The following is a 21,155-nucleotide window of genomic DNA, read 5'->3' as shown; positions in this document are numbered from 1 at the left end:
TAGTCTTCATATGCAATCTCATTCAGCTGAGTTGGGCTCCTAGGCAGAGGCAACTGTCTCGTTAAACTTTTATAGAAGACCAACCGAGACAAAACTGCACCCATCTTCCAAACGCTTTATTAAAACAAACAATCTGACAAGCTAAATAATCTTAGCTAAGATACAATAGTAGGATTTCTTTAAAAACTGTACATGGCTGTAATATACAGATCAAGGCAAACTCTTTGGTACACATATATACACAGACACACATCATGCTCGCACACGCACAGAATTTCTTTTTCACTATTTTTTTGTTACTTAACAGCTACTCGCTTTGTGTGGAAGCTTCCTGAACATAATAACCTACTGACCAAAACAGTGAGAAAGAAAACCTCCTACAAGTGTAATGAGATATGACTGACCAAAAAGGGCTTAACACACATAAAAGAAAAACCTGACATTTAGAGTTAAGCCAGAAGTACACAGTGGTATGGCATTTCCTGAAATAAACTACAAACCGCTTCAAACTGTCTAAACTCAAGTCCTACAGTTTAAATGTAAACCTAACAGTTCCCTTTACACAGCTCGCTATCTCTGGTGTGTATCGTCCCAAAAACTGGGCAAAATGTTCCTCTGGGTGTGGCCTTACACTATCCCCAAGCTCAATTACAGCCACATGTCTAGCAAATATACAGGACTCAGGTCTTCAGAACACAGGAGAAATACTACAGATGTTCCCTAAAACACTTCAATGTGTTGTGCAAATCAAGACGGAGGGGAGGAAAAAAAAAACCCAAGACTGTGCGGAAGAACCCCTGCCTCACGAAAAGAAGTCTCAAGACTTTAATGAAAACACTACCTGGAAACAAAAGTACTCTGCAGGTGAAACAAATATAGAAAACCACACACACAAGTACACAAACAAGTAGTATTCCGATATGCGCTCAAATCTGGAAAGTGTTACGTTGCAGTCTCTCTCGTTTTCCATGGAAGTGAAGGAGAATGGAGAAGTAGTGGCTTGGATGAGCCACTAGAGGGCGAGCCAGGGGTGGCGTAAGCATTCAGCAGCTGTGGCTCGTTTCTCTGGGACAAGCTCCAGCATAGGAAGCAGAAAGTCTGTGAAGCTCTCGGCCTCTTCCCGCGACCACTCGTACTTGTCCAAGAGCACCTCCAGCAAACCCCACGGCTTCAGCTTCGTGATGTGCTTCAGGTCACCTGTAGAGAAAAGGCGTTCACGACCAGGACTCACCAATACATGTAGAAAACAGATGAATCAGTAAAGACGGACGCACAAAGACATCGGAATCGTATCTTTACTGACAGATAACGGCTTATAGGAATGCATTTTGGAAGAGCAGACTGTTTAATTGGGATACTGGGTTAGTTTTTCCCCATTTCACTGCATAATAAATCAATGTTTGATTTCTCCAGATTGCTAATCCAGGATTTAAATTTCTGAATTTGTGTATCAGCGTCAGCTCACAATTCCCATATCGGTGCATCCCTAGTAAAAGATGCACATGCGTTAGGGCTGCATGGTTAAACAGAAACCAATACAATAGAAACAAAAACAAAGGCAGAGTGCAGTTATAGTGAAAGAAGCATTTCACATGTATAAAAGCTTGTGAGAAGTCATGGGACACATTATCACGATTAATGCACGCAGATACTTATGAGCGTTTGAGTGTTCTTATGAGATTAGAGATGAAATAAGATGCTGTGTAAGAAGTCCCACTTTAAACCATGCAGCCCTTACACATGAAGACATACAGGAGCAGAAGAGGACGTCCTCAGATGTTAATGAGAAGCTCTACTTCAAACACTTTTGTTCTTTCTTTCACAAACACATACATGCAAACTACAGATACTTCCCCTGCCAAGGCACAATGCCTCTTAAAGAAAGTTATTAGGCTCAAAGCTCTATATAAAAACGCATCTTACCTTTGATTACTGTCCACCACATATTATTTAGTTCATTTTTCATATCCTTCATTTTCCTTTCTACCAGCAGGTCATAAAAAAACTACTCCTTTAAAGTGCAGCAGTGTTCATAAAGCTACATGACTCCTACATAAGCCCTTAATGAAACATAATAAATGTCAATGTAGGACTATTTCAAGTCCATTAGGCGTCATTTGTCAAAGGTTTCATCTGACAGCTGATATTTAACATTAGGTTGCGTCAGGTCACTTTCTAAGGTGAAATGACTTTGTAGCTCAGTGTACATCACAATGACGTAATGCTGACACACAGCTAACCAGGTCAGGCCACAGGCCCTTAGGGAAACGATGAGTTTCACTTTATACTGTTAGAAGATTTAAACCATGTCATACAATGGGCGGGAGGGCAAAATCACGGTTACCTGATACAGGCGTTATGTCAATTTAACATCAAAGCAGCCTGCATGGCAGATGACGCTTACTGGAATCAGATTCATGGATCAATCAAGCAAACCAGTTTAAAATAAAGATGAAAATACATTCTGAACTTTAAACTAGGATCCTTTTGCAGTGACTCCATAACTTAATTAGGTTTATTTTATTAAAACAAATGATTGGACAATCCATTTTGGTCACAAATCAATCATAACAGTAATGAAACTATCATTTAAAAATGCTAGCCAGTACATAACCAGCAAACACAGCTTTGAACAGGTTTCCACAAAAAAAAAAAAAAAAAATGTTTACTTAACTGCAGAAAATGTGTGCAGTAATAATTCTTAAGATTACACACTGATATCAAAGTAAACTTCAGGATTTGAAAGCAATGGGATCCAACTGCTCATCATGTAGCTTTACGACAACTGCCCTACAGTAAAGTGATGAGAAAAAAAAAAAAACAAGGAATTCACAAGATAGTGTTACCTTTCTTGGTGAAAAAGTCCTTGGAGTATTTTCCCGCCATTATGAGTTTGCGTGGGACCATCCCCAGCAGCTCAATGATCAAAGCAATGTGGTCTGCCATTTTGCACGGCAGCACAAAAGGGGGGTGTTGTGAAGGGGTTGAAGAGAGGAGGGAGGAAGGGGGTGGACGAAACAAACGACAGATTGATCAAACACAGTTAATAGTCATTTATCCACTCTGGGAGAGGAGGAGGATGCAAGGAAAGAGTCTGCTCAACTCTGACAGCGCAAAGAAAGGAGTCTGCAATCTGACTGCTGCCATTCATCTTCTCTCTAAATAGCTCATCATCCTGACAACTGGCCAGGGAGAGAATTCTAAAGCAGAAGTCAATGTCTGTAATACCAGAGCGCAGCTTGAGTTAATTAGAGCCTCCAGTTTTCACTGGACGGAATTTCAGAATCTAACATGGAAAAGTAAGCATGTTTTTGCCTTGTGGAGATTAATGTCCATAAGAGAAGAACCTGCAGACTTCTTTCCACTTTCCCCTCAAGGCCCAGGGTGGAGCTCTGCAAGCATGACGCGCGTACCTGTCCGGCCGAAGTATTCCTGTGAGAATTTCCCACACAGAGCATAGTGACGGGGAATTCTACCCAACAGCTCAATGATCAGAGCAAGGTGGTCTGGAGGAAACGCCAGAATGGGAGAGGGAGGACAAGTGGAAGCAAAGAGAGGATGGATGCATAAAATGAGAGACACAGGATAAGATGCAATGGTCCCAAAAAAAAAAAAAAAGGGTTCAAGTTTATTAGATAGATGGATAATGATGGCTCAAACAATTAGCAGGCCAGCGTCTTGCTCTCCCTAAATAGAAGAACATTTCACACTAACTGCTATGGCACTTTCGTGGAGATCTATTGACAGATCTCTGACCGGCTGGGGTTTAACTAGGAGTATAATTACCCATAATTTGCTTTGATCTTTCCCACAACACCAAAGTTAAAGTTAGTCAATAATTCCGCATTCAGGATCTAAAGATTCAGGCTAAGACACCAGGTCAGGGATAGAAAATTCCAAAATGTGAGGGACAATAAAATATTGTCTAAATATGTCAATCTACTGCTGCCGCAATGTAAGGAACAGATCAAGTTCATGAAGAAATTCAGCTTTACAACTGACTGAATACCCAAATGGAGAAAGGGAGAATGACACAGGGCACTGTCCTAGTTTAAACAAATGGTACAGAACAGATGAGATGTGTTACACCACACATGCAGAGAACTCATTCACTAACTGTTCTTAAGAAGAAATTTCTTCTTAAAACTCACTCAACCAGTTTTTACGAAGATTCGGATATTTACCAACAATTTCTTATTAGGGTTCTGAGATAAGAACTGAATCTACACACTCAAGAGCACAAAAGTGCGAACAGTTCTGTGGGTTAATGTCATAAATCTGACGTAGGCTTTTTCAAGGACCTTTCTTAAGAACTAATTTAAGAAAAACTTAGGAGGACGTTGGCGAATGAGGCCGAATGTGTTTTTGCTTCAAATAAATTTTGCTCCTAAAGCATTTGCATAATTGCACTTGGCAACTGCATGCGGATATATTCAAACCTAATCCGCTAACTGCACGACTTACTGGCTTCTCTACACGCAACCAAGAACACGATGAACAATAAGAGACTCACTTGGTTTCTAACCACTCATTTTGGCTTCCACCACTCCAGATTAATTTAAGTGGTCATTGTGGTAAAATTACTGAAGAGCAAACAAAGTAACGATAACATCCTATAAACTTGTGAGCTCACTGAACACCAGCTCCCTGCACTGCAAGACCAACCTTGTCAAGTGCTGGTGAGTAATAAGAGATGGAAAGGATTTTTTTGTGGTTGATTTCTAACAGTAAAAACATGAAATGATTGTGATGATGTAGCAGTAACACAGAAATGTAGAGCATATTAAAAGCAGATGGTTAAAGGGACACTCCAGCCATGAAATGAAAAATATGACCACTGCTGCAAACATTCCTACTTGCTTCCTAGTGGTAGTCCCAAGAGTGAGATTTGATGTACACACACACACACACACACACACACACACACACACACACACACACACACACACACACACGTTAAACTTGAGAATAACATCAAAAAATCTCACTGTGATATAATTCTTATAAGTAGTTGTTCTTAATACAAAAGAAGCAGCCAAAAGGCCAAGAAAAGAGAAAACACAGGAGAATTAAGCGAAAAGAAAGAACTACAGAGGTGAGCAATGAAAGAATGAAGAATCCCATTCAAATCCATTCAGAATAACAGCTCTGTGAGAAGGGAAACAGACCCAGGAATACAGACACTAACATTTTCATCTTCTTATAATAGTACACCTCAAGACCAGCCAAATACTCTGCACTTGCGGTTAGGACCACAGAGAGCACACAGCACTAGTAAACTCTGTTCTAACGCATTGCCTGCAGCAAGATATTCAGCGTTCTTAGTCTTCATTCCTCAGTCAAATTGAGAACTGAAGTTAGTTCATCATGGGACAACTGCCAAAAACAGAGTGACTTCAGTTGTTTTTTAGCACATGAAGGGTTGAAAAAAGTAGAATCAGCACAGGGCTAAAAGCGTTTTTCTCAACTGGAAGAGGAAGTGAAAAGCAGGCAGAGTTGAGAAAGGAAGAAGCAACTTTACCTTCATCTCTGGAGTAATCTTCACCAGAGTGGGGCTCGAACAAGTAATCCCCAGTGGCAAGCTCAAACGCCTGCATTGGAGGAACAAGAGCGGCAGGGAGGAAGGGAGGGTAGGAGAGAGGGACAGATTTAGAGATCTCAGGAAATAGAAAATTGTAGGAGTTTCTCTTCATCCACTCCTATAAGCTCTCACTTGGTCATAATGAGCATTCTGAGTAAATCACCACACTTAGTCAAAGATAATGGTACGTGCACACACACACACACACATACACACACACACACACACACACACACATTATATATATATATATATATATATATATATATATATATATATATATATATATATATATATATATTACACACATACATACATATATATATATATATATATATATATATATATATATATATATATATATATATATATATATATATATATATATATATATATATACACACACACACACATACACACACACACACACACACACACACACACACACACACACACTATATTAAAAATTCAAGTGCAAATAACCATTAAAAACTTAATAATGCAATTAAAGTAAACATGAAGCACATATTTCTTTTGTCATGTTAAAACTACATTAGAGCTGTAATTGATGTTTGTACTGTATTATACACAATATACAGTGCTGGTCTCACCATACAAGCTGTGCTCCACACATCAGCTGGTGTGCTGTAACCTGCACCAATCAGCACCTCTAGGGAGCGATACTGCCTTGTCTGGATGTCCTCAGTGAAGTGTTTGTGCTGCAGGACAGAGCAGATTATATTCATGGGCCCTTGTTCAGATCAACCATATGGCAGATGTGTACTCAACACCATGCAGCAGAGAAAGCAAATAAATAATCCCATGAATAATACCAACGTGTTCAGAGTCCTCAATCACAAAACATGACAATACGACATCATTTGTGCCATTAAAGCTCGTTTGCACTGTAACAAAGCTGCTATGTTTCAACTCCCTGCACTGGGCTCATAGCAGCTTCACTTTAAACTATAATGCTCTTTCAGACCGATATACCAATTAATCAAATCAAATTTATTTGGATGGTGCTTTTTACAACATGGTCACAAAGCACCTTTAGAGAAATCTGCATTTCAGGCCCTAATGAGCAAGACAAGGATAACAGTGGCAAGGAAATTTTCACTAAAGATTCAAAAGGAGGAATCTATTCTGCACCGGCTGACACCAGTTAACAAATTAACCTTATTATTTAATTAATTAATCAAACCGTTATGACTTTTGCCATTTCCCCTCACGTTGCCCATCACGCAGCTGGTCAGTTAAAGTTTCAACATCACCCCAAGTTTTATGATGCAACAAAACTATAGCAGACATATTTCCTACTCTTCCTGTAAATGTACTGCGATGTCTTAATCACTTTCTGAATCACAATTTTGGTAGTTGACACCAGTACTAGCGAAATCTGAGCAGTGATGCCACAGTAAAAGAAATATCGTATTATAAAGACTGCATGAGTACGTTTAAGGCCACAGCACATCAACCAAAACTCTAAATCCTACTATCAAAAAAATCACAACTTTGGGTTTATTTGGTTTGTGACACGTCATCAGATCATACACAACACAATTAAAGTAAACATTCTCAAAATAGAAAAAAAAAGAAAAAACAAAAACAGTGATTATTTCTAAATGTGAACACATTCAATTAAATGTGACAGTTTAAATAATGACAAATATCTGATGGCAGGCTGATATATTATCTGCAAGCTGGCCTTTAATGTCCACTGTATTACTTTGCCCAAAATTTTTAAAGATTTCCTCGTGCTTTTCTACTGTGTTCTACTAGATGGAAAAAAAGGAACCACTGGTGATCACGCATGTCGAAACCTGCAAGTAGAAACTGAAAGAATGTTTGGACCAGTCAAATTCAGTCAGAGGTATAAGAGCATGTGCTGGTTAGTGTATGTAAAAGAGCAGGGTGTACAAACTGTAGCCACCCTGTCTTTTTTGTTTTGAAGAGTCTTTTGTTTGAAGTATACTTGGGGTCGCATGTACTGGTCACTGTATTTTTATTTTTTAGTCAGTTTCTTTATGTGCAGTCAGACATGATTGCAGTAACGATTAAACTTGGTAATCTACTGTAGAAAATCAGAAACGTAGCATTTTTAGCAACAAAGTACCTGCATCTCTGACAACACTGCCACAAGAACATGCTTTTAGATGCACCAGCCAGTGGAGATGTGCTAAAAGTAAACTGCACTAACAGTGGTTGATCCACAACATGTGAATGGAAAGGTAAAGCCTCTCACCACCCAGCAGGCGTTGCCCAAGTCAGCAATCTTGACCTTGATCTTGTCTGAATTTAGCGGTTCCAGGGGATTGACCAGTAGGTTTGCTGCTGCCAACTTAGCTGTGGGGGGTGAAAACAGAGGCAAACAGAAAGTTAGGCCTATGTCTGCAGTCTAAAGAAATGAGAAGATAGGATCTTCTACACATTTACAAACAACACCTAGTCGACTAGTTTATAAAAACATTTAAGTTTAAGATAAAAACAGCAGTCTGAAGTCTGCAACTGGCTGACCGTTCTTTAGGCTCTCCTCTACTGTGGCCCGGGTGTCTCTGGCAGGCATTGACCCGTCCTGCTCCTCGAGCCCCAGCTCTCCTTCCTCCCTCACGTCTCCGTTGCTGTGGTTCTCCTGCCCTGGCTCAGGAGAGCTGGCTCCGTTACAGTACTTATAGGGGTTCTCTTCTGAAGGTCCCATGTTGGCATTGTGGTGGTCTTCCTGCTGCAGCTGTATTTTTCGTTCATCTCCTTCTCCATCTTTCTCAGGTAGACCTTGGTTGTTGGGTAAGTGACCATTGCAGTTGAGCTCTGCTGAGGCGTCTGAGGCCAGCCGCTCTCTGGGATTATCTGAGCGGAGAGGGCAGAGAAACACAGTTACTCCTCTGGAGTCTGGCATGGCGGTTTATGAAACTCTGGCTCATACTGAGCAGATTTTAACTGAAAATATCATCTCTGTTAAAACATTCAGTGAAGTATGTCAAGGCACATCATCCAAGCATTACAGCCAAGTCTGGAAATGAACTGTGAGAAGCTGAATCCCGCTTGGAACAAAGAACGTAACCCTTTTACCCACACAAACTAACCTATTACTTCCTCTTCAGCAATGTCCTGAAAAGAGGCATGCCTCAGAGGTGCACAAACAGGTGATTTAGGGGATTGTGGGTCGTCGTCCTCCTCCTCTGCCCCCTCTGGCACCTTCTCCATCTCCTCCAAGTCCAAAATGCACTTCTCTAGCAACTCTGCCTGCCGCTTTTGCTTCTTTTTCAACTTCTTCTTTTTGTTCTTTGACATTTTGGGCGCCTGGGGGAAAAGGATGACGCAGACTAGTTGTACTAATGCAAATTTTGTACAAGAAGGCAGTAAAAGAGTTGGGACTTAAGTCGAGCTCTACAACTGTATGGTGGAAGAAATGCAGCATGTTATCTTTAGAACACTTTTTGCTGAGACCATAATTAAGAAAGGAAAAAAAAACATGCCCAGTTGCCTGCAGGGCTGCTGGCTTGTTTTGGACACTTTAGAAGTCCTTCTAAAACCACAAGCAAACTTACTTGTTTGGGTACTGGCGCTGTACTCACTGAAACAGAGAAAAAGGGTCAAGTCAGCTCAAAAATAGACTGAGGGTTACACGACAAATTCTGATCACAAATTCCACAGTTGCTCAATAGCAATGTTTTAGGGCCAAGGAAAGTGATCCGACTGGCTGTACTGGAGAGCAGCGAAGTTTGTCAAGATCAAAGGGCAAAGTGAAAATAAGATAACAGAAAAAGAAAATGAGCAAGTTCCATCACGTCAGTAATACGTTATGAAAGTGAACGTGTTATCAAGCTCATGGAATAAAAAAAATAAATAAATTTACACATCATATGAAGAGTGAGTGACTGAGTTAAGGAGAGAGAGAGAGAGAGAGAGAGAGAGAGAGAGAGAGAGAGAGAGAGAGAGAGAGAGAGAGAGAGAGAGAGAGAGAGAGAGAGGGAGAGAGAGAGAGAGACAGGGAGAGAGAGACAGGGAGAGAGAGACAGGGAGAGAGATAGACAGAGAGATAGACAGAGAGATAGACAGAGAGATAGACAGAGAGATAGACAGAGAGAGAGAGATAGACAGAGAGAGAGAGATAGACAGAGAGAGAGAGATAGAGAGAGAGAGACCTGCTGATCCAGATGGAGGGGGGGCTCCTGCTTTCTGCCATTCTGTAGCTTCGGCTGCCAGTCTCCTCACATACGACTCATCTACACTCATTAGTATATTCTCTGGCTTTATGTCAGTGTGGATGATCTTACACTTTGTGTGCAAGTAATCAAGTCCCTGCAGAACCTGCAACAGTAAACAAATTTAGCATCAATCTGGCAATTAGGTAATTAAACAAAACATGAAACGTAGACTAACCGAACAAATACATTAATAGCCTTTGGTTTGTGAAACTCCACAGAATCCTTATTATTACAGTATTGACATCAATAAACGTAAGTAAAACGGTGTTTGTACATTACAAGCAATTACCAATAACTGACCATCGTTACCCTTGCTCAGCGGGAATTTATGCAAGAATGGGTGGCGTTACCTGTCGAATGATGCTCTTCACACAAGGCAAGGGTAAGCCTTGATAGTTGGACTTGATAATCCACTTAAGTAAATGGTGTCCAAGCACTTCAAACACCATGCACACATCTGAGAGGTCAAGTTAAGAACAAACCTTTCAAATATTTGCAACCAATACAGAGAACCACAAACACATCACTACAGGTTAAGATCATTTGCTCCAATAAGTGCATTCACCTGACAACATAATGTTACACACACACACACACACACACACACACACACACACTATGATGCTTATACACAAGTGATTACACTTCACATAATGACAACACAAATTACCCGAGAGAAAACACTGCTCTGCTCGGTTGTGTGGGTGCTGTAGGTAATGAGAGCAAGGAATGTGAAAACACCTTGAGAACTCAGCCTGGCCTCCAGGAGGCGTCAGCATTCTTAAACACTTAAAAACAATAATAAATACGTACGCACACAAACACATGCATGCTTTACGGTAGAGGATACGAGTTCCGTTGACTCCTGAGATTTTGAAGTCATCCAACAACTGAACCACCATCTCTCTATTTGGATCATTAGGGTCTGTGTTTCTAACCTGAACACACATGAAAAACAGCACAAGGCAAACTATGTTTATGTTATTTATACAGAAAATACAGCCAATTGCACAAAACTCAAAACCGTGATTCATTTATCCAGTTTCCTGTCAAAAATGGCCATTAAGTACATTTTAGCATCAGAAATATATTTATCCATCCATCCATCCATCCATCATCTTCCGCTTCTCCGGGGTTCGGGTCGCGGGGGCAGCATCCTAAGCAATGAAGCCCAGACCTCCCTTTCCCCAGCCACTTCCACAAGCTCTCCAAGGGGGATTCCGAGGCGCTCCCAGGCCAGCTGGGCGATATAGTCGCGCCAGCGTGTCCTGGGTCTTCCCCGGGGTCTCCTCCCGGGTGGACTCGCCTGTGACACCTCCCGAGGGAGGCGTCCAGGAGGCATCCTAACCAGATGCCCGAACCACCTCAGCTGGCTCCTCTCGACGTGAAGAAGCAGCGGCTCTACTCCGAGTCCCTCCCGGATGACTGAACTTCTCACCCTATCTCTCAGGGAGAGTCCAGACACCCTGCGGAGGAAACTCATTTCGGCCGCTTGTATTCGCGATCTTATTCTTTCGGTCATTACCCAAAGCTCATGACCATAGGTGAGGGTGGGAACGTAGATCGATCGGTAAATCGAGAGCCTTGCCTTATGGCTCAGCTCTTTCTTTACCACAACAGACCGGTAAAGAGCCCGCATCACTGCTGACCCAGCACTGATCCGCCTGTCAATCTCCCGCTCCCTTGTACCATCACTCGTGAACAAGACCCCGAGATACTCGAACTCCTCCACTTGAGGCAAGAGCCTATCCCCGACCCAGAGAGGGCTCTCCACCCTTTTCCGCCTGAGAACCATGGTCTCGGATTTAGAGGTACTGATTCTCATCCCAGCCGCTTCACACTCGGCTGCAAACCGATCCAGCGAAAGCTGAAGTTCGCGGCCTGATGTCCCCAATAGGACCACATCATCTGCAAACAGCAGCGATGTGACCCTGAGGTCACCAAACCGGACACCCTCCATCCCTTGACTGCGCCTAGAAATTCTATCCATAAAAATTATGAATAGAATCGGTGACAAAGGGCAGCCCTGACGGAGTCCAACTCTCACTGGGAACGAGTCTGACTTACTGCCGGCCATGCGAACCAAACTCCTGCTTTGTTTGTACAGGGCCTGAATGGCTCGTAGCAAAGAGCCATGTACCCCGTACTCCCGAAGCACCTCCCACAGAATACCCCGGGGAACACAGTCGAATGCCTTCTCCAGATCCACAAAGCACATGTGGACTGGTTGGGCAAACTCCCATGAACCCTCCAGAATCCTGGAGAGGGTGAAGAGTTGGTCCAGTGTTCCACGACCAGGGCGGAACCCGCACTGTTCCTCCTGGATCCGAGGTTCGACTATAAGCCGGACTCTCTTCTCCAGTACCCCTGCATAGACCTTGCCAGGGAGGCTGAGGAGTGTGATTCCCCTGTAGTTGGAACACACCCTCCGGTCCCCTTTTTTAAAAAGAGGCACCACCACCCCAGTCTGCCAATCCAGTGGCACCGCCCCCGATGTCCACGCAATGTTGAAAAGGCGTGTCAGCCAAGACAGCCCCACAACATCCAGAGCCTTGAGGAACTCAGGGCGGATCTCATCCACCCCTGGAGCCTTGCCACCAAGGAGCTTCTTAACTACCTTAGCGACTTCGGCCTCAGTAATGGACAAGCCTATTCCCATGTCCCCAGACTCAGCCTCCTCACTGGAGAACGTGTCGGTGGGATTGAGAAGGTCCTCAAAGTACTCCTTCCACCGCCCAATGACGTCTTCAGTCGAAGTCAGCAGCACACCATCTCCACTATATACAGTGCTAGTGGCACACTGCTTTCCCCTTCTGAGTCGCCTGACGGTTTGCCAGAATCTTTTCGGAGCCGACTTAAAGTCACTTTCCAAGGCCTCACCAAACTCCTCCCATACACGGGTTTTTGCCTTGGCGACAACTGAAGCCGCAGATCGCTTGGCCTGTCGATACCTGCCAGCTGCCTCTGGTGTCCCACAGGCCAACCATGCCCGGTAGGACTCCTTCTTCAGCTTGATGGCATCTCTCACCTGGGGTGTCCACCACCGGGTTCGAGGATTACCGCCCCGACAGGCACCAACTACCTTACGGCCACAGCTACAGTCAGCCGCTTCAGCAATGGAGGAACGGAACATGGCCCATTCTGAGTCAATGTCCCCCACCTCCCCCGATATCTGGTCAAAGTTCTGACGGAGGTGTGAGTTGAAGATCAATCTGACAGGTTCTTCTGCTAGACGTTCCCAGCAAACCCTCACTATACGTTTGGGCTTGCCTGGTCTGACCGGCATCTTCCCCCACCACCTGATCCAACTCACCACCAGGTGGTGATCAGTTGACAGCTCAGCTCCTCTCTTTACCCGAGTGTCCAAAACACATGGCCGCAAGTCCGATGACACGACTACAAAGTCAATCATTGAACTGCGGCCTAGGGTGTCCTGGTGCCATGTGCACTTATGGACATCCTTGTGTTCAAACATGGTGTTCGTGATGGACAAACTGTGGTTTGCGCAGAAGTCCAAAAACTGAACACCACTCGGGTTCAGATCAGAGAGGCCATTCCTCCCAATCACACCCCTCCAGGTCTCACTGTCATTGCCCACGTGAGCATTGAAGTCCCCCAGTAGGACAATAGAGTCTCCAGGAGGAGCACCTTCAAGCACCCTTCCCAAGGACTCTAAGAAGGCTGGGTACTCTGAACTGCTGTTCGGTGCATAAGCACAGACAACAGTCAGGACCCGTTCCCCAACCCGAAGGCGTAGGGAAGCTACCCTCTCGTCCACCGGAGAAAACCCCAACATACAGGCACCGAGTCGAGGGGCTATGAGAAAGCCCACACCTGCCCGCCGCCTCTCACCATGGGCAACTCCAGAAAAGAATAAAGTCCAGCCCCTCTCAAGGAGATTGGACCCAGATCCCAAGCTGTGTGTTGAGGTGAGCCCGACTATATCTAGCCGGTATCTCTCAACCTCGCGCACCAACTCAGGCTCCTTCCCCGCCAGTGAGGTAACGTTCCAAGTTCCAAAAGCCAATTTCAGCAACCGAGGATCAGAACGCCAAGGCCCACGCCTTTGGACACTGCCCGATCCACAACGCACCGAACCCCTACTACTGCCCCTCCCATTGGTGGTGGGTCGATGGGAGGGGGGACTCATGTAACTCCTTCGGGCTGGGCCCGGCCGGGCACCATGAGTAAATGCCCGGCCACCAGACGCTCGCTGGCGAGCCCCTCCCCCAGGAGAAATATATTTATATAAAAGTATATTTAGTTGTTGAGGCTTATGTGCCACCTTCTATGAAATATAATACACATTTTGAAGCGTTCAGCTCATCTATGTTACTTTTTTTATAGTTTCCATTCAGGAGACTTGCTTTCAGTTTTTCACAGAAATCTGCTGGGATGTTTTTCCACATCACCAAAGGTTCAGTCTTTAAAGGTGGTTGCATTTTCTGCTTCCAACAACCAAGTCATCCCTAACACATTCAGTGGTGCTGAGGTCTGAACCTTCAGCTGGTCAGTCCATTGTTATGAGAACACCATCAGCTTCTTTGATTGGCAATTTTTTCTGTCTACTCACTTTTCTCAGTAATGGCTTCTTGACAGCTACACATCCTTTCAGCCCCACAGCATTGAGTCGTCTTCTCACAGTGAAAGGATGGACAGAGACCCCCCCCCCCCCCCCCCCCCCCCCAATTTACCAAGACAAAAGTGTATTGTGTATCTGCTGGTGACAGCTGGGGTGCTCTATAAGATACATGGTCGATGGGAGTCCCATTTTCTCTATATCTTCTAATTATATTTTGAAATTCAGTTCTCAGTTTTTCTTTCCTTCATTCCCCTTTGACTTTCCTCTTACCTGTACTTAATGGCTGTTCACTGGAAATTAAACAAATGAACTGTACCTTTGTGCACACAAGCATGAAAATGCAAAGTGACAGACTGGATTTAATCGTATAGGCTTAATACATTAAAGTCTTCATAAATGCACAGGAAATGCACATAAATATGGTTTGATTAACCAAACTAGAATATCAATTAAAAGAGAAACCAGCAAATACATGTACTGCATCCTTCTGAGTAAGAGCATGCAAGTCTCAATGGCATTGAACAGTGGATCTAGTGTTGTGCATGAGAGTAAATCAGACAGGACTCACAGATCTCAGCAGCTTTATCTCATCCAGGGCTGTCTCTGTGTAGTGCTCTGCACTCTTTACCACTTTCATTGCTACAAACCGTTTCCCTCTGGACAGAGAGAGGAAACAGGGTGAGACGTTTGTAAAGAAGAAGAGAAAAGCGGAGGAAAGAATGATTAAGGTTCGAGAAAATATACAAGATAGGACACAAACAGATGAACAAAACAATTAATGCGCTTTTAAGATTCTAAAATCTGATTTCTTTACTTCCTCTGTACATTGACGATTTAACTCACTGGATGTCCCATGCAAGCCACACGGTTGAAAAATGGCCCCAGCCCAGCTTACGGATTACGTGGTACTTCCCATTATACAGGTCCCCTATCTTCACGTGGTGGTAGCCACCTAGACAGCCAGGAAAACAAGATTTGTAACAACATGAAAGAGCACCGATTGTCCAAAGTATCTAAATTACACTAGTCGTCATGCGCCAGAGGTGATTATCTAATTTTCCAATTCCTTATAATTTCCCGCCACATGCCTCAAAGATTTATCAGTCCTACAACCATAGTCCTCCTGAAGTAATGCTGCTTAGCATATGCTACTGTTTTTTCAGTCTAACTAACCAGCTAGACTGAATGTTTCATGATTTCATCAGAGCAAACTCTTCAGTGATCCGTCTCGAGAATCTTTTAGTGATCTAGCCCATGACAGCGTTTCACTTTCTACTGAGCTTCACCATAAAAACCTATACTGCACGCCTAACCTGCTACAGAACAGGTTAAGTTTGGGATAATGGATCATAGCGGCTGGACCAATAAGGGCAACCTGCTGAGGGAGGTGACCTTATTAGTGTTTGTGCCATGAATCACATTAGAAACGTCGTCTTTCAACAGAGGAAACAAAATCATACTACATGGATATCAAGACGGCAATGCAGTTACTCCAATAAGCACTAAATACAATACAATTTGGGGGCAGTCGTGGGCTGGAGGTTAGGGAACTGGCCGGTTCGATCCCCAGGGCCGACAGTCCATGACTGAGGTGTCCTTGAGCAAGACACCTAACCCCTAACTGCTCCCCGGGCGCCGTGGATAGGGCTGCCCACCGCTCCGGGCAGGTGTGCTCACTGCCCCCTAGTGTGTGTATATTCACTATTGTGTATGTGGTGTTTCACTTCACGGATGAGTTAAATGCGGAGGTGGAATTTCCCCGTTTGTGGGATTAAAAAAGTATAACTTAACTGCAATGGCGACAGCATTGCCTATTTTTTAGCATTATACATGCTTTACTTTTTACAAGTTTTTTTTCTTCCTTCTTTTATATCTTTTAAAAATAATCCACTTGACTCCTCATATTCCAGTTACTGTTCACCTTCGCTAGTGATCAAAATTGAATCATTAAATTGTTCACCCTCGTGAAACGTTTTAGCCCCGGCTGCAGTCGCCAGGTTTTGTGAAGCTAAACTTATTCAGAAGCCGTGTTTAGTTAAATGTGTGACAGGACCCAAAATCAAAGTTGGGAAGCAACAACACAACAACATCAGACAGATACACCGGGCAGACCGGCACAGACAGGAGAAGACACTGTATTTAAGAACATATGATGCAGGTTCGGACGCAGCATCACTGCTAAAACAACACTGCAGCACACCTTTGCAGTAATCGTTGGGATCTTCCTGTTCCTCATCATCCGAGCCCAGGATTTCTTCATCAGGCTCCTCCTGCTGCTGAGGCTCTGCAGGTGGTGGTTGCGGAGGCGCTCCTCTCGGGTGAGGAGTTGGCCTAAAGAGGAAAGAGGATTTTAGGCTCATAGCACAGCAGCTCGACAGTCATCACTCATGTTGTGCAGGTCAGATTCTGGGAACACATCCATCTTTTCATAGGCTAGAAATTGGGTAACTTCACCGATTTCCTCCTGATTTCCTTCCTCTCTGTCCTGAGAGAACAGCATGAATAAACTGAGCAGTCAGCGTAATCGTTATTAAAAGGAGAAAAACCTTTCCTCACTTCCGGAAAAATAAACTTCCTTTGCACAGGTTACTGACCGGATGGAGTCTAACATCCTACTACAGAGTCCAACACTGAAAGTACTCATGAACACTGGAAAGTGTGTTTCATAACATTCTATGGATTTTCCTTATTTTCATAGGAATTACATTCCTGACATAGCAGAGCTTCATCTAATCATGTCATATCACACTTTATAAAAAAAAGGTTATACAAACAGCAAAATAACAAAAAATTCAAAACAGAGGACACATTCAATAATCAGTGTTTCCAAAGATACGTGCATTAATAATAAAACGGTAAACTACAAACGGGGGGGGGCAATTTTCTCTCTCCGGTTAACAATACCAGTTACTTTTAAGCAACAAAGATGACAACTAAGTCTGTGGCAATCATAAAAAAAATTAGCTGCCGATTAACTGTGAAAAAATAAACATCAACAATGAAAGTGTGTTTTGTTTATTGTATGCATCTGTTAAAGCATCTGTTTTATGCCTAAAGCAGCTACAAAGGCTGTTTAGCTATCTTGCTTTAAGCCAACAACAGATTCTACTGACGCAAAATGATGTAATGCATTACTGTGTGCACAATTTGTCTATACTTACAGAAGATCTTACGTTTTTTAGACTGCTAAAAGGTGTGCAAGCGTATATGCTAAAGTCAGCTTTAGCCGTCCTCCCATTAAATAAACAAACCTCCCCCTAAAAAACTTATGGCACCCAATTAAAAGTTAATGGTTGTTTCTATAAGACCCATAATTCATCTCCGTTAATGTGTTTCATGCTTACTTTCATTTAAATTTAATCGTCTCAATAGAAACTGATTGAAAATGTATCCATTTCATGTTGTGTACAGTAATAATATATGATTGTGGAAAATAATCACAATCAGTTTAAATAACTGTGATAAGGCCGTTATGTAATAACTGACAGGCCTGGTGGCTGAAAGCTGAGCCAGTTCAGCCAATCTGCCACGAAATCCATAATAATGAAATATAGTACATAACAACCTTTTTCAACAAGTTTCATGTCGAATTCTGGACAGGTAACTGCGAATTGGTAACAGCAGGTTGAAACAGGAATTTGCCAATACTGGGGCACTTTCAGTTTTATTTTTATATTTTTATATAGACATATTTTAAAACAAATGAGCTAGTCAAACAAGAAGACACCTGCCCTATATCATGAAGGCTGTGTAGTATTGAAACAGGGTGGAATAAAATCACCTGTACAGGCCACGAAACGTCACAGAACCCACATGCTGACAGATTCATCAAAACCAAAACAATCCAGGTATGACACCTGAACAAGTGCATGGAGGGCCAACCTACAGCAGTAGCTGACCTTTATCAAATGCTCTCTGACAGCAAACTATATAAGGAATGCACCAACTTCTTAGCCAAAGTGTTTAATACAGCTCCATGTCAAGGCAAGTCAAGCTGTATTTGTCCCTGGGTAGAATGTATACTGCAAACAAAGTATGAAACATCAGCGTAATATAAGCAATTATCAATAGATTTGCATATGTATTTATGGCCCTGTAGAGGAGCTGCACAGCATGCATTTCCCAGTAAGGGTCATAAAGCTCAATCCAATTTTAGGCTCCTAACACAAAAGAGAATCCACAGATTTTTCAACAGTTCTAAATATTAAATCACTTGCATGTGAACAAAGACATTCAGTGTTAAGAATCTACAGAATTTTCCACAAAAGTGTGGATAGGACTCAGACACTGAAATGCCTGTTAAAGCCACCTCACAGAAAGCAAATTGTGAAAAGCACACTAAGAAATGGAAGTGCCACTATTTTACAACAGTTCAGAAATAAAGTTTATGGCTTAATTTTTTTATTTTAATGCATTCATGGCTGAGAAGTGTATGCAGGGCACTGACGGTCAAAACTGTACCCAAAGAAAAACTCCCTCATATTTACCACATATTTATCACTTTATCATGACCAATAATACATATAAATTTGGGGCAGTCGTGGGCTTGAGGTTAGGGAACTGGCCCTGTGACCGGAAGGTTGCCGGTTCAATCCCCAGTGCCGACAGTCCATGACTGAGGTGTCCTTGAGCAAGACACCTAACCCCCAACTGCTCCCCGGGCGCTGTGGATAGGGCTGCCCACCGCTCCGGGCAAGTGTGCTCACTGCCCCCTAGTGTGTGTGTTCACTAGTGTGTATGTGGTGTTTCACTGCACGGATGGGTTGAATGCGGAGGTGGAGTTTCCCCGGTTGTGGGATCAAAAAAGTATCACTATGATTTTGTACAGTAACTACAAGCAAATAAAGCGGCGAGATCTGTTGCAGTCATCCCGCCTACTGTAAACAAAAAAATTACACACAATAAGTTTGTTTACCCGTCAGTGACTGAATTCTGCAGAAATGTCTTTATGAAAAGTCCTTTACATTTCGCAAGCAAGCCTTTTTCTCTTTCTCTACAGGCTGATAAAATGTAGAGAAAATAAACTCACTTCTTGGTTGACTTCTTGGCTTTCCCCCTTTTCTTCCTCGCCTGAAGCGCGAGAACTGTTAGGGAATAGAGGAAAAGTATTTAATGTTGAGTTTAAACAGGGACCGGGAATGTCATGCATGCGTGTGTAACCGCTCCAACACACAAACACGTGTTAAAAATAACACAAAAAGAAACGTTATTTTAGGAAACAACAGCAAGACAGTTACTCAGGAGAAACGCAAACTTCAGACAGACTTCTGCAAACTACAAAACCCAAACAGCTGTTCAGGACAGCGCGTTTAAGTTTAGGGAACATTAGCTCGTTTGTTCCACGATGTCCTGAGCGCTCTGCCGCGGCTAGTCAGGGTAGTGAGGCAGCTCTGAGGCGGGGGAGCTGAAACAGTCCACTCGCCAAGCACTACAGTTAGATTAACACCCAGCCGGGTCAGACATTACTCGTAAATTATATATTCTGTAGACGTTTTGTCGCCAGCTGAGGGGAACGACGTGCTAACGTTAGGCTGGATGTTAACCGACGAGATTCCTCAAGTTTCCATGCAGGGAAACGGACCAGCCTGAGGTAAATTAGCTCTAGCCAGACCCAGGGCTCGTCTGGCTCGCTGGTATACACACTCATTCCAAGTTTCCAACATATATTCCAGCTTGGTATGGACATATTTCACAACTGTGGAAAGGGGCCTGGACAGCGAGCCCGCTGGGGTTCATACTGACAAGCTAAGCGCTAGCGGAGCCGCTGGCTAAGCTAACCTGCCCGCTGAGGGACGCTCGGCTCGGCGGCTCCTCTGTCGCGCGAGTCGCGGTGTACGCGATGGAAATGCGACAACGCGAGGCAAAATAACACCACAGACAACTCGGGGTGGATCACGGGGCGTTTATGTGCTAAATCTATAGCCGCCAAAAGGCCGAAGAAGACAGTAGCGGTGAAGGATAATCTTAGAAGAGATTACCTTTTCTCTCCATGTTGGCCCGGTAGTCGGTGGCTGGAGCGCCCACGCGCATGCGCGGCTCTGGGGCTGCTTTTCCTCCACGCCCCTTCAGTGAAGAAGGAACCCTCCCTGTGACCCGCGGTGCTGACGGACCGAGGCAGCTCGGGCCTCGAGTCAGCTCAAGCTGTACGTTATTAAGGCGAGCGGGAACTGACCAGAGCATTTACCGAACAAAGGAGTGGTTGAACAGGGGCGATAACTGACCAGTGCGTGTCCACCAGCCTTTGTAGTGGGCGGGTAACGCAGCACACAGAGGTTCTAATCCATAGTCTTATTAAAGGTTTCACTGCGTGATTGAGTATCAATCGAAAGACCCGTGTCCTCCACTTAACAGCAGCGGTGGACAGTAACTGAGTATCTGAGTAACTGAGTATCTGAGTAACTGAGTAAATGTAATTAGTTTCTGTACTTTAGTATTTTTGGTGTATCTGTACTGAAGCGCAGCAGCGTAAAACTTTGGGAGAGTCTGTTCAACATAAATGATGAACTAACCTAACTTTGTGTAAATAGAGCTCAATATAGAAATATGTCCACATATGCAGTCGAGACTGACGCGGCTTTTTTCTGAATTTCTACAAACACCATTTCATTTTATAGTAAATGAGTTTGGGCTGGTTTATGTTTATGAACAGACGCCTACAGATCAACATAGTAAAGGAGCTCATCTGTGATCCTGAGTTTAAAGCCAGTTTTTATTCAACTTAAACTTGGAACTAAGTTGTAAATAAATCTGAAACTGAAACTTTGCTTGTGTGTAAAAAGTGATT

The 21,155-nt window shown here is 43.4% G+C and overlaps 1 protein-coding gene across 1 annotated transcript; it reads right to left on the bottom strand.

Moving 5' to 3' along the window:
• Positions 1 to 95: 95 nt before the first annotated feature.
• Positions 96 to 20,494, bottom strand: srpk1a (SRSF protein kinase 1a). The gene is made up of 16 exons (XM_017722392.2): positions 20,350 to 20,494; positions 19,401 to 19,455; positions 16,572 to 16,702; positions 15,215 to 15,323; positions 14,940 to 15,027; positions 10,640 to 10,727; positions 10,140 to 10,246; positions 9,727 to 9,892; positions 9,130 to 9,155; positions 8,665 to 8,881; positions 8,099 to 8,428; positions 7,827 to 7,927; positions 6,193 to 6,300; positions 5,522 to 5,591; positions 2,847 to 2,939; positions 96 to 1,197 (listed from the first exon to the last, which is right to left on the bottom strand). The coding sequence occupies exons 1-16, from the start codon at positions 20,399 to 20,401 to the stop codon at positions 1,013 to 1,015; spliced, it is 1,926 nt and encodes a 641-aa protein (XP_017577881.1). The 5' UTR covers positions 20,402 to 20,494; the 3' UTR covers positions 96 to 1,012.
• Between the last annotated feature and the right edge of the window lie 661 nt (positions 20,495 to 21,155).

This window comes from Pygocentrus nattereri, chromosome 28, assembly GCF_015220715.1.
Source record: "Pygocentrus nattereri isolate fPygNat1 chromosome 28, fPygNat1.pri, whole genome shotgun sequence".
NCBI lineage: Eukaryota > Metazoa > Chordata > Actinopteri > Characiformes > Serrasalmidae > Pygocentrus > Pygocentrus nattereri.
The sequence above is the reverse complement of the archived record's forward strand: the minus strand, read 5'-3'. Positions and strand labels throughout refer to the sequence as shown.